General features: G+C 45.5%; 1 protein-coding gene across 13 annotated transcripts in view; it reads right to left on the bottom strand.

Moving 5' to 3' along the window:
• Window positions 1–2,613: 2,613 nt before the first annotated feature.
• Window positions 2,614–13,313, bottom strand: part of SYNE2 (spectrin repeat containing nuclear envelope protein 2) — a 433,601-nt gene continuing 422,901 nt past the window's right edge. For 9 of the 13 annotated variants that reach the window (XM_054449822.2, XM_054449816.2, XM_054449825.2 and 6 more), the window contains 9 exons: window positions 12,602–12,741; window positions 10,481–10,595; window positions 9,594–9,796; window positions 8,371–8,571; window positions 7,317–7,445; window positions 5,643–5,834; window positions 4,486–4,572; window positions 3,991–4,040; window positions 2,614–3,718 (listed from right to left, as the gene is read on the bottom strand). In XM_054449822.2, coding sequence (XP_054305797.1) covers window positions 3,511–3,718; window positions 3,991–4,040; window positions 4,486–4,572; window positions 5,643–5,834; window positions 7,317–7,445; window positions 8,371–8,571; window positions 9,594–9,796; window positions 10,481–10,595; window positions 12,602–12,741 — 1,325 coding nt within the window. In that variant the 3' untranslated portion in view covers window positions 2,614–3,510. The remainder of the gene's footprint in view (window positions 3,719–3,990; window positions 4,041–4,485; window positions 4,573–5,642; window positions 5,835–7,316; window positions 7,446–8,370; window positions 8,572–9,593; window positions 9,797–10,480; window positions 10,596–12,601; window positions 12,742–13,313) is intronic. The other 4 variants (XM_054449824.2, XM_054449826.2, XM_054449831.2 and 1 more) reach the window with 1 other exon arrangement.

The following is a 13,313-nucleotide window of genomic DNA, read 5'->3' as shown; positions in this document are numbered from 1 at the left end:
GATCACCTCCTATCTGTGACTGCTTTCCCCAAACACGTGGAATATGTTCCTTGCAAGTGTACTTGTGTAAAATTCACATCTTTTAGGCACTGCTGCTTCCCTGTGGAGTGTGATATACTATAGTGTGAAAACACGTGCCACTTATTCTTTATAGCTCTCAAACTTGCTGGAATTTTGGCTCCAGTGGCAGCTCTTAAGATGTGCATTGTCTGTGATGTATGATCGTAGTGCCATTTTTGTTGCTTTGGAGTCAGGGATTTTTTTTTTTTTTTTTTAATTCCAAGGATCCTATTCACTTGTAGGGCCAGCCACTGGTAACTGGTGGTGGGTTTCCTCTATGGGAAGCACATAAGGAGTGGTGATACCAGCCGCGAACAGTTCCTGTTAACTCTACAATGGATGTTTTTGCATTTGTTTCCTCTGTTGGGTGTCTAAATGCCTTAACTGTTGGTCATATACCTTTTATCATTCAATGTGTACTTCAGAGCCTGTTGGTTGGCTATAATTTGCCATTTTCTCAGACGAATGCTTTGTACCATTACACTAATTTGTTGACTTCATTTGCAGGCTTTACATTTGGGCCTTGTAGAAATGAATGTTTGCTGCTCTGTGAAAGCAGATTTTGAGACCTGCTTTCCCTTCCTCCAGGGAGTGTTTTCCTTACTGTGTTCCTTTAATGTCTATGGCACTGTCGCAGAGAGTTTAACGTGATATAAATAAAGTGTTTCATTATTTTGGCTTTAAAAATGTATTTGTTGGGGGTTGAGTGTAAGAACTTACAGTAGTTAGGCTACATTCTATTCTGAATTCTATTATTTTGGGGTTAGAGGGTCCTTTGAGAATTTGATGAAAAACCAGGACTAGTCTTCTTCCTGGGAAAGGGCACCTGAACACAAATGCTTGCGTACAATTTCAAAAGAGTTAAGAAGCTCTGCTTTAATGTATCTTCTTAAAAAGAACAATTTCATCGTTAGCTAATCTCACACTTGTGATTGATTTATGACCACAGGTCCTGTGTATACAAGTAAAATGCAGCTCACAAAAGTCCTGGTATCTAGTACATCAATTATTTGGATAGATTTTCTGTAATCATTCTATCTGAGTTTGATTAGAATTATATCCTTTACAGATGGGGGAGAAAAGCAATTCATTCATTTGAGGTTACCTTAGTGCCAAGAGTCATGTGAAAATGTCCCTTGCATGTAGGCAGTGAAAGATTTGCAGACGATATAAAACCTAGACTGCCTCATAAAAGAGTTTTGGGAATACACTGAGCTTTGAGGGAAAGAAGCTGCAGTGGCCTTCCTGGAGATGGGGAGCAAACCAGCTTAAAGGCCCTTATCCCGAGGAAGAGAAAAAGATTGACATGCACAATATTAAGCTTTGAAATGCAGACCACACTTCCTTTCACTGCAACTTTGACTTGTCCCGCATCTCTACTTAAGGGCAGAAAAGGCCTCTCAAACACTCACCTCATTTGGAATGAAGACGGAGATAGACTCTTTTGCCTGAAGCAACGATGGAGCAGTGACCCTCTAATCAACTCGGTGGCCTAAAGAAAAATCTTGGGTAACATTTTCACTCCAATTTCCCTCTGGGATCATTGTAATCCATGAAAAAAATAATTTTAAAGAGTTAAAATACTTTGAAGTTATGTGGTTAAAAACCACCTTCCTTTCTATTATCAATCCAACAATTTGATAACTTTAAACGCTGAAGGTAAAGTGAAGACGGATTCTCTTCAGATGGTCTCCTTAACTGCTCAGGCCTTGCGGATGTCTCACCCACGAGGGGCACCAGTGTGGAAAGCTGAGGCTTCATCTACTGATGAGCTTCACTGGTTTCCCCTGAGGTTTGTGCTCGGCAGAGAAGGGCAGGAGGGACTGGGATTGTGTGGTCAGCTGTGCCTGCCAATAGATGCAGCTTAGGAACTGTGTTCAGTATCTTCCAATCAAGAAAGGGGAAATGCCGATGCCTATCCTCTTTCTTTGTTTAGGTAGAAAGTAAAATGCTACTGGACTTAAATGGGCAACAAGGGGCTTTGCCTGTTCATTTGCCACGGAGAGGGCTGGGAATCCAGGCGCAGTGGCTCACACCTGTAATCCCAACACTTTGGGAGGCCAAGGTGGGCAGATCACTTGAGGTTAGGAGTTTGAAACCAGCCTGGCCAACATGGCAAAACCCCGTCTCTATTAAAAATATAATAATTAGCCAGGCATGGTGGTGCGTGCTTGTAATCCCAGCTACTCAGGAGGCTGAGGCATGAGAATGGCTTGAACCTGGGAGGTAAAGGTTGCAGTGAGCCAAGATTGGGCCACCGCACTCCAGCCTGGGTGAGAGTGAAACTCTGTCAAAAAGAGTAAACTGGGTATATATAAGATCCTTCCCTTTGTGTCCACCTCTCATGCCATGCTGCCTTTGCCATTCCCTACAATATCTGAGGGTCACACAGAGTAATTTACACATACACGAGGGTCCAGAGCTAAGTTAATTCTGTAAATAAGACTTTTAGAATAAAAGGCCCTCTCCAAATATTTTTAAAATAATTTTTGTTCTTTGGAAGATTAAGCATACCATTGAACTGCTTTGTTACAGAATTCAGTACAACAGAAGTCTGGCTAATTTTGTTTTTTAATGAGAAATATCTGAGTTGTACATATCACAAACAGCTTCAAGTTTCTGTACCAACCCCCCGCCCCCACCCCCACCATGGCCAAACAGTTAAAACCCAAAGCATCACTTTGGGTGTGAAAAAGTCTTAGAAAATTAACTTAGAAAAACATCCCTATCAAGTCGGTAGTTTGGCATTTACTGTACATTAGTCAAAAGCTCCAGCTAAAATCTAATTTTTTTTAAAAAAATCGAAGTTTACATTATTCATACAGATTGGGCATTGTTAAAAAATATGCACAAATAACCACATCCATGCAATATAATTTCTTTAAAAATTTAAAGCAATATAAAAGAGCAGAGCTAGGTACTGAACAGAACATTTTGGTGTATAACCGGTAGCTCAAAATTGCCAGCTGACTGGAGTAAAACTGATTCTAAGCGTATTAAATATGATTGTTTCCATCAGCTAAGGGTGCCTATAAGTTTCTGAACCATTTCTAGGGTGGAATGTGCTCGCTTGCTTCTATAATATATGTGATGGACACCACTGCTCATTGACCATACCTACATTATAATAATGCTGTTTTACAAATAAACCAGAATTCACAAAGTGCTTGGCTCTTCAGGAAACTGACATTTCCAGAGATCCCTAAACGAATCAACTAGTTCTGCCAAAATACCCGGGGCACCTGCCGCACAGGTTCCCTGCTCCTGGGGAGGAACACAATTTGAAAGCTGCCCTGGGCTCCAGGGAGCCCGTGCTGGGTAAGCCCAGAAGAAGTCTGCACAGGTCCCGGGACCTTGCCAACACTAAGTCACTCAGATTGGTCTGGGGCCTCGTGCTGGGCACCCTTGGCAATCAGGCAGGTGGGGTGGCATTGCGGCCAGCTATGCCCTCTACGTGGGGGGTGGCCCGTTGGTGTACCTCAGCATGGGGTAAAATGACCGGGCAAAGTTGTTGGCCTGAGTGCAGCTGTAGTCGTCTTCAGAGGAGGGCAGCAGGCAGGCCAGGAGCAGCAGCAGCAGGAGGAGCAGCTGCAGGGGCAGGGCTGCCCGGATCACTCTTGAGAGGAAGGAGCGCTGTGGCCTTGTGCTGCCAGGGACCCTGCCAACAGAGGAGGTTGAGAGCTGATTGGGAGGCTCCACAGGCACAACCCACTCTATTACCTAACTCCCTGCTTATGTAAGTAAGAAATCCAAAACCTGAGATTTAAATGGGGCCAACAGTTGGGGTTCAGTTTCAGAGGAGAAAACCAGCCCTTTCCAGACAAAAGAAAACCAGATTTTTGCAAAGACCTTGATAGTGGCATTGGCAAGACTGAGGCAGTGGGAGTGTGGAGTAGGGGAACGCATTGCTGTCACGGTAAAGCCCGTTACCTGCTCTCTGTCTCCTCCTCGCCTTCTGCAGTTCTCACTGCTCTGAACTGCTGGGTAAAGAAACTCCAGTTAGTAAGTTGAAGACATTTTAGTCCTATCAATGATAAAAAAAATCCTCCCTTAAATTATATACCACCTTTATGTTGTGTTACAGCCAAACTTTGGAGACTAGAGTAATACAATTGAGATTAAATGTCACCTGAAGTAGGAAATAATTAGGTTAATCTACTCAGAGTTTCAGGGTCAATTTGTTGATGTTTTTAACGGCAAAATTCAGGAAACCCCTTTAGCAACACTGTAAGAGCTCTCATTCACAACCTACTGTGATTCCAAAGCAGAGTGACTAGAAGGCAGACTGTAAGCCTCTCTATGGGTCAGCAGAGACCTGTGCTGTCCTGAAATGGCTAATGGGCTCTTGGAATCCCAAGTTTCCCTCATCTCAGTGACTTTAAAAAATAACCAGTGAGGTTCTCACAGAAGGAAGGGGCTTCTTACCTTTGCTTGGGGAGCTGGCACGGATGTTGCAGGAGGCTGGTCCCCTGAGTCTACCTCGTCGAAGCTGGGCAGGGGTGGGGCTGGGTTCTGAAATTCAGACCCCAAAGGTTGAGCACGGAAATGTGTTTCATGCATATTCTTCATGATATAGCTCACCCTCCCCCACCTTAAATCAATCTTTTTTTTGTTTTGTTTTAGACAGTCTCACTGGGTCACCCAGGCTGGAGTGCAGTGGCACAATCACAGGTCACTGCAGCCTCAACCTCCCAAACTCAATCCTTCCACCTCAGCCTCCTGAGTAGCTGAAACTATAGGCATGCACCACCACACCTGGTTTTGTATTTTTTTTTTTTTTTTTCAGAGATGGGATTTCACCATGTTGCCCAGGCTGGTCTCAAACTCCTGGACTTAAGTGATCCACCTGCCTTGGCCTCCCCAAGTGCTGGGATTATAGGCATTAGCCACTGTGCCCGGCCTTAAATCTTTCCTGAAGGGGCTCTTCTATTGCTCTCACTCCCAACAACAACAGACTTTTTCGGACAAAAAGGAATGTAAACAAGGAAAAGCCAACCCATATTCAAAACCAACCCATAGCACACAGTTGGGGAGACTGAGTTTAGCAGCAGCAGTTTGAGTAGATGGTGAGCTCATCACAGGTCAGTGATGAGATCATGTGGCCATCAAAAGAGTCTAGTTTTGGCTGCTTAGGAGAAAACAGACCTGCCGTAAGTCTGGTGAGGCCACAGTCTGGGTATTCCCTTTGTTTTGAATTGGATTCCATTTTAAAGTAGGCCAGCTATGGTGGCTCATGCTTGTAATGCCAGAACTTTGGATTACTTGAGGTCAGGAGTTCAAGACCAGCCTGGGCAGCATGGCAAGAACCCTTCTCTACAAAAAATACAAAAATTAGCCACTTCCTTTAAAAAAAGTTTAAAAATTGTCACCCCGCCACTCCCTTTTAAAAATGACAAAACAGATTCAAAGAGCTCATGCAGCTCTTTAAATCTACACAGCTAGAAAAGGGCACGACATGAGGCCCCACTTGGACCACCTGGCCCTTGCTTCTGGCCTCTGTCTTAGAGCATGGCTGCAACACTGCTGTCCTGTCTGCATGTAATATGGCAATCTTTACATTTAAAAGCTACAAGTAGACTCACCTGGGTTCCCTGCAAGGCCATTAAATCTTGGGACACTTGCTCCTGTAACTGTTTGAGTTTCTTCTCAATAACATGCACCTTTTCTTCAGCTTCAATATAGTCTTCTCCATGTCCCTTAATGAGAAGGCTGTTTGAAATCTCCTGTAACATGTCCACTTGAGGTTGACGTTCTACCAGCTCCTCTTCCAGTTGCTGAAAACAGAAAGTGTGAAACAGTGACTTGTGCAAAAGGAAGCGAGTGTGGACACAGGAGGTTTTTCTCAGTACCAGAAAAGTTCCAGAATGAATGATGGGTAGTACTCAACTCCAGACTCTTCTATTTCTCATATCTGCCTGTGTCCTCCAGCCCAGCACTATTTAGATAGCAGGTGTATTATACCCTGCCCCTATTTTTAATTTATTTTCACTCTGAAGACAATTGTGATGCTGGAGAAATTAGAGGAAAGAAGTGAGGCAAGTGGTGTGGGAAGACCAGGTCCCTCATCCACCACGGAAGGAAGTAAAGGGAAACTCTAAAGTCAATCAACCGAGAAACAGCAGCGTAACCATAGAGGTTCATACCAGGCAAAGGGGCTTTAATTGTTAAGGGTGGTTATCTTGCTTGCAATATGGCCACTAGACACATGTGGCTATTCATTTATTTATTTTTTTGAGATGGAGTCTCACTGTCGCCCAGGGTGGAGTACAGTGGCACGATCTGGGCTCACTGCAACCTCTGCCTCCCAGGTTCAAGCGATTCTCGTGCCTCAGCCTCCCAAGTAGCTGGGATTACAGGCGCCTGCCACCATGCCCAGCTAATTTTTTTTGTATTTTTATTTTATTTTGTATTTTTAGTAGAGACAGGGTTTCACCATGTTGGCCAGACTGGTCTTGAACTCCTGACCTCAAGCGATCCGCCCGTCTCAGGCTCCCAAAGTGCTGGGAGCCACCGTGCCCGGCCTACATGTGGCTCTTTAAATTAACTAAAATTAAAAATTCAGTTTCAGTCATAATAGCCACATTTCAGGTGCTTTAAGCCACATGAGGTTACTAGACAGTGCAGACACAGGTCATCTCTGTCACTTCAGAAAGTTCTACTGGACGCCACTGGTCTAGAGACTGGGGCTTTGCAAACATTTTAGGAAACTATTTTTAAACAATGGCTAGCACTCTGATTAAAATTTAAAATATTTAAACCACATACAGATTTACGGATGAAAATGTCACCTTGAGCACCAGTGAGAATACAGAAATCTCATCTTGGTGTGTTAGTGACAAATACACGAGGACACGACGCTCCTCCAAGAAGAAAGATTTTTCCATAGTGGATACAGAAAACCCATTCAGCTCATCACAGGTGTGGGGCAAATGAGCACCATATTTCTCCCCAATGAGCAGGATTCACAAGAGAAAAATATTTCCACTCAAATGGCCTTAAGTTTCTCAGGATATCGAGAGCACCTATGTCCTCAGTTCTGTGGACTGTGGCCCTCCATTCCTGCAAGTCATTTGGCTTCAGAACTACAAAGGGCAGCTCGGTAAATAATTGGAGGAATACTAGGGCTGAACTCGTGCATTACAGGCAAACACCACTGGCACAGTTCCTGAAATACCAGGCGAGGCTACCTGAGTGTGCTGCCTCTCTGGGGCTGACAGAGGCTGGTGGCAGTACAGAGCCCTTGGGTGGAAACTTACCATTAGTTCCCTCCGACACTCCAGGAGAGCCTGGGGGTCTACCTTCGGATCGGTGACATGAGCCTTCTGCCTCCGGTTCTCGGCACTCGCTAACCACAGCAGCAGATTTTGACTCAACTGGTGGAAGTCCTTAAAAAACAACACACATCAGAGCGCGGCCGTGTCTTAGAGCCCTGGAAGAGGGTGTGCCAGGAACATGACTTGCTGCTTCCAATCCATCACAGTCATTTGCTTTTCTGGCCTTACCCAGTGAATACGAGGACCAGCTTTAAACTAAATGCCAGGGCCCCAAAATGAGGAAGGGGAAAGAAGGAAGGCACTCGGCACAGTGCTAGGAGGCAGCGAATAAAAGTGCTACTATGAAGGTGGGGCTTCAGGATGCCCAGCTGATTTTATATATGAAGGCCACACGCATTCCTCAGCCAATCTGCTGGGTTCCAGTGGCAGAGGGAAACAACCCAACAGGACAGGCTGGGGTGGGCTCACGTTCCCTGAGACACGGCCAGAGCTGGGCAGTGGTGCAGAACTCACACCCGCTGTGCATTTACCGTGTCGGGTGCTGGGCTAGGATTATACACACTGCATTTACTCCTAAAAAGAACCTTTTTAAGGTTCTTTCTAAAAAGAAAATGGGAATGATTCCCATTTTCAGATGAGAACACTGAGGTCTAGGAGGTTCAATGCTTTGCTCAAAGTCACATGGCTATTACGCAGTAACTGCTCCTCTGCTTCAAGGCCAGGTCTCTTAATCACTCTGGCAAAAGGACAAAAAGAGGAGTTGTGGGGTGGCATCTCTAACCTACAGGTCGCCTGCAGGAACCCTGACTCCAGCAGTGGCTCTGGGCCTGGGCAACAGAGACGAGACTTGGGACAGGGAGTGGGTCTCTGAGATGGCCGGTGAGCCTCTGTGGAAACAAATGGTAAAGCACATGTTTCCTGACACAAGCCACATTTGGCTGCACCGAAGCAGCCTGATGATGACAAAAATATCTGCTGCTCCTACCACGTGGGCCTGGGCACCGGCTCTGGGAGGTGGGGTGCTGAGTCAGCGTACCTGGCACTGCATGAGCGACTGTCGTAAGCCCCCTCTCCAGCTGTCCACTGCGCTCCGTGCTGCTTCCCAGAGCAGGCTCAGCTGGCGGAGTCTACTTTGGAGCTCTGTGGATTCGGGGCTCTCGGTTTGCAGAAATTCCTTGCTGCTCACATTGACAGAGACCACTAATGCCTTGTAAGTGTCAAAGGCTTTCAGTATCTCCTACCAGAGAGAGAAAAGATGACGTCAGGAGCTCTGAAAGTAGGGAGGAGGGGCTCATTTTGAACCTCAGTAGGGAACAAATTTTCCACACACTTTTCCAAGCTGCGGCCACAGAAATGAGAGTGACCTCACCTGTGACTGGCTGGAAAGCATCAGGTGAGGGAGCTGCCTTAAGGTCCGTGAACTTGGCCAACGGGGCCCCACAGTAGAGGCCTGCTGGAGGGTGGAGACCCTGCTGACCTCTACAGGCCCTGCTCTGCAACTGGCTTAATGTTTCTGGACCAACTAAAGGTCTTCCAGATAAAGTATATGTGGTTATCCTGCATTTGCTCCTAGATATCCCAGAAATGTTATTCCTTAGGAGGAATGGTAACCCCTAATATATTAACACAGATAGTAAAATAAAAGTACAAACATGAAGGGTACCTGGATCCCCCGAAACCCCGCCCTGGGTCTCAGGAGCTCAGGCTAATGCTCACGGCACCCTTAAAGCGCAGGGCTCAAACTGTCCCTTTGCAGCTCCCTGGGCTAGTTCCAGTGGGGTCAGGACTTATGTAGGTGACACATCCTAATTGCATAAAAGGGTAATGAGGTCAGGCCACAGGATTCATCAGTAGGTGAGCTGGTCCTTTCCCAAGCCCTTTCAAGGAAGGTTCCACCACTAGTCTTTCATGTAACTGCAGCTTGGAAGAGTGGTTTTACATTGCCTGACAGTGTCCACTAGCACCTCCCGAAAAGTCTAGAAGTGCCTCGAATGTCAGATTTTTCCATCTTTGGAGATCTGAGCCACACCTCTCCAGTACTCTGGGATCAGGATCATTTGTAGATACTCTTCCATATGAAAACAAAAATCTGCATCTATGTCCTTGCCAACTATGGAACTGAAATGGAAGACAGTGACCTCTACGTACCATCTGCAAGCTGTGCCTATGCCACTAATACACGTGACCTGCTCGTCCAGCATAGCAACGCGTTCACATGCACATTCTGAATCCCTCTTCCCCACCACACCTCTAACTCACCTGCAGTCTCTTCACTCTCACTTCTATTTCCTGGATATCAGAGGGAGGCTTTGCCATCTTTAACATTTCCAGCTCTGCTTCAGTTTTTTTCAGCCAAGTAGTGATGGCGCTGATATCAGAGTTCAGCTGTTGCAAATTTTGTTTTATTTTGAGCTTATTGTGAAGCTCTTGTGCTTGAATCAGCTCCCATCTGTCAAAGGCACCTGGAATTTAAAAATCGCCAATTAAAAAAAGCAATAATGCAACAGATTTCTCTGTCTCCAGCTAATTAGGGGTCAGGGTGATTAAAAAAAAAACCAAAAACTGTAGGGGATTCGCCTGACAGAAGGGTCTGGTTTTGGGAGTTCTCTCTTCTCCTGGAATGTGGAATAGCACATGATCTGAGGCCTGCACTCCCACAGAGGCTGGAATGAAGTGGAAGGTCTATGTGCTACAGTTTCAAGCTCAACAGTTCAGTTCCTGCTGAATTTTTTCAGTTTTCTCCTTTGGTCCACAAATGACCAGGTCAATGCTGTCAGCTTTAGATTTAGTTGAGTGATTTCTTTTATAATTACTGGGCTGGTCGAATGAAGAGACACTTGAGACAACACTGATCATCATCCTCATGTCTGATCTTTACACACAAATGTAGAAAGTGAAAACCTGCACTTCCTCAGGAGGCTTATTTTACCAACATTTAAAGAATAGTTTTCAAATTACACTGAACAGCCTAGGAATTTGTTCATGAATGCCAATCGCTGATTTAAAAATAACATTGGTTGTTGTAGGGTAAGTCCCCCAGTTTTGGCGAATCATATAGTTGGTTAATATCTAATGAATGTTCTGTTGAGCAAGGACTTAAATACCATACTCTGCCTCTCTGGATGACTGCCAGTTATAGGCAGTACCTGACTGCTGCTCTGTGATACCGGCCAGTCCCCCGTCTTCCTGCTGTGGGCTGCCATTCAGGACTCGTGGGCCTTCTTTGCCACCATCCGTGCCTGGAGGTAATAGTAGCTTTCCCTAGAATGAGTTTTTAAGTTACCATCTGTAGATATTAAGGATATCTGAAGAACAACTGGATTCATTTCATATTAACAGTGAAGAAATAAGATGGGCCCCTTTCCTTTGAAGGGTATCTTGCTAGGAATACAGTGGTGCTTTAGTGTCTAGGTAGCATTTATACGCTGGCAAAGCTGATGGCAGAAATAAAGCCTCAGCTAAGGCCCAGGGAGAGAGAAGCAGATGAGATGTCAGTGATGGGAAGAAAATGGTCTGTTTTAATTGGCATGCTTCCAAACACCCCTCAAATGAACCACGCGAAACAAATGAGAACAACTTGTTGAGCTTACCAGACTGTTACTGTGTTAGCACTTTTAATTTTCATAGTGTTTTACAGAATTTTAGTTATCCCTGTCACTCTGTAGAGGTGGTTGGTATCATTATCACAGAATCAGAAATGCACAGAGGATGAATCTGCCTCCCAGGGGCATTCGTTACCAGCTGTTTATCTTTCACCACACATACTGACTCTTCTGTTATCACACAGCCAATTGGGCTATTATCTCGGGCCTCTCCAAAAATAAATGTGTCCCTTTAGAAAAGCCCTGCTTTCTTTGTCTTTCTTGTGTCTGTATGGCCTATTTGTGCAGAATGAAAATAATAAAAAAAAAAGACCTTCAGATTTGTGGTGATACATCTGGCTTCAAGACACAACAAAAGAGTTGAGCTTTTGAAACCGGCCAGGTGAGGAACACAGGCGTCATCACAGGAAGGGACAGCCAAGCCACATGGGCCAAGGATGTAAAGCAGAGGTCAGGGACTGCGGTCTTTCCCCCGTCTTATTATTCTTTTTAAAAATGACACCTGCTTGTTAAGCAAGAGGAAGTGTTTCTGAATTGGACACAAACAGCCCATTATCAACTGACTTGGATTTGACCATGCAAAGGCAGAATCTTCTCCAATGATGTAACAATATTCTCTCCTTAATTTCTCTTGCTGCTGCCCTAGGCTGCCCTTCTAGGAGCTGCCTAGCCAGAGCATGCCAAGAACTCAAGGCAGCTGAGGAAAATGTAACTAAGAAGAAATAGCCATTGTTATAAACAACAAACCAATCAATACGGGAATAATAATCACGACCGTTACTTCTGAGGACCTTCTTTTACCTTTATACCCAATAATCTTAACAACAACTAGGTGAAATAGCTTTAGCCTCAGGTGAGAAAGGCTTACAGAAGCAAGGCGAAGTGCCTTAGGTATCATGGCAATGGATTGGCAGGGCTAGGAATCAAATCCGTGTCCACTGCAGCACACCATCAAATCTGAAGTTATGTTTTTTTGGAATAGGATGTATGGTCAAAAGGTTAACATAACAAAGGCTTGAAGGCTGGATGCAGTGGCCCATGCCTGTAATTCCAGCGCTTTGGGAGGCTGAGGCAGGTGGATCACTTGAGGTCAGGAGTTCAAGACCAGCCTGGCCAACATGGTGAAACCCCCGTCTCTACTAAAAATACAAAAATTAGCCAGGCATGGTGGTGCACACCTGTAATTGCAGCTACTTGGGAGGCTGAGGCAGGAAAATCACTTGAACCCAGGAGGCAGAGATTGCAGTGAGCCAAGATCGTGCCAGTGCACTCCAGCCTGGGTGACAGAATGAGACTCCGTCTCAACAACAACAACAACAACAACAAGACAAAGGCTTGAGAGCTCAGGAGCAGTCAGGAAAGCCAGCACCTTGCTTGCTCACTATTTGCACAGACACCTGACTCGACAGTAATAATGACTGTTACACCACACCAATATGCACAAAGATGGTTTTTGGCCAGAAACCTCTCTCTAAGTCTAATCAGTTTTGCCGGGGTTCTAATGAAGTATGGACAGCTCAACAGAGACACTGTCACCATAAGAAAACCAACTCAAAATATGCCTGGGGAATGAACACACGCAGTTTACACCAAAATCTCTCTCTCTTGCAAATGTAAGTATGACTCACAGACGTAGGCTGTACTCCCAGTGGAGTTAAGACTTACATAGGGTGGTTTATAAGGGGTGCTGGACGCAGGGGGAACAGGTGGAACATTCCTGTCACCTTCCATTTGCTTGTAGTGATGCTCGGGACAGGAAGGGCTGTCGGGAACATGCCACGAGTGGCCATCCGAAATGGATTTACCTGAAACGAAAGACAGCAAGCGACAGTCTATTCTCTCCGATCGAACAGGTCACGGGTGACACGGCATCAGGTTACGGTATGAAAATGAGTTCTGCAGCTTTCCTTGCAAAGCATGCATGTTTGCAAAATGTCAGTATGTCCCAGAAGAGAATGAGATGAGAGTCATGCAACTCAGCAACATTGTGCCTTCACTAGATGGGTACACAACGGAGCACGACCAACATGATTTGCTGTGGGATGAGTGGCATTTTGGAGCCAGGGTCTCGAGTGGTAGGGACATTGAGTGGCAAGGCCGGGTCTGGGGACCAAGATGGCAGAAGGCCTCTCAGGAGTGAGGGGAAGAGTGAACATCAAGATGGACTTGGGAGCCAAAGGGCTCCTCAGGGCTCTCCCCGACCCACCATGGCAGATAGGGATGGGGCTGAGGATGAGGATTAGAGCTGCAAATCAAGGAAAGGAAGGTCTTTTTCCTCCTGTGACAAATCATCAGCACCTTTACCCCCCACCCCTTTCCACCAGGGGATCCCAGCAAAGCAAGGAAACAGTTCCAAACCAAGCCACCATGAAGAAAG

Source organism: Pongo pygmaeus, chromosome 15 (assembly GCF_028885625.2).
Source record: "Pongo pygmaeus isolate AG05252 chromosome 15, NHGRI_mPonPyg2-v2.0_pri, whole genome shotgun sequence".
Taxonomy (NCBI): Eukaryota; Metazoa; Chordata; class Mammalia; order Primates; family Hominidae; genus Pongo; species Pongo pygmaeus.
Note: the sequence above shows the minus strand (reverse complement) of the source record. Positions and strands in the feature narration are given on the sequence as shown.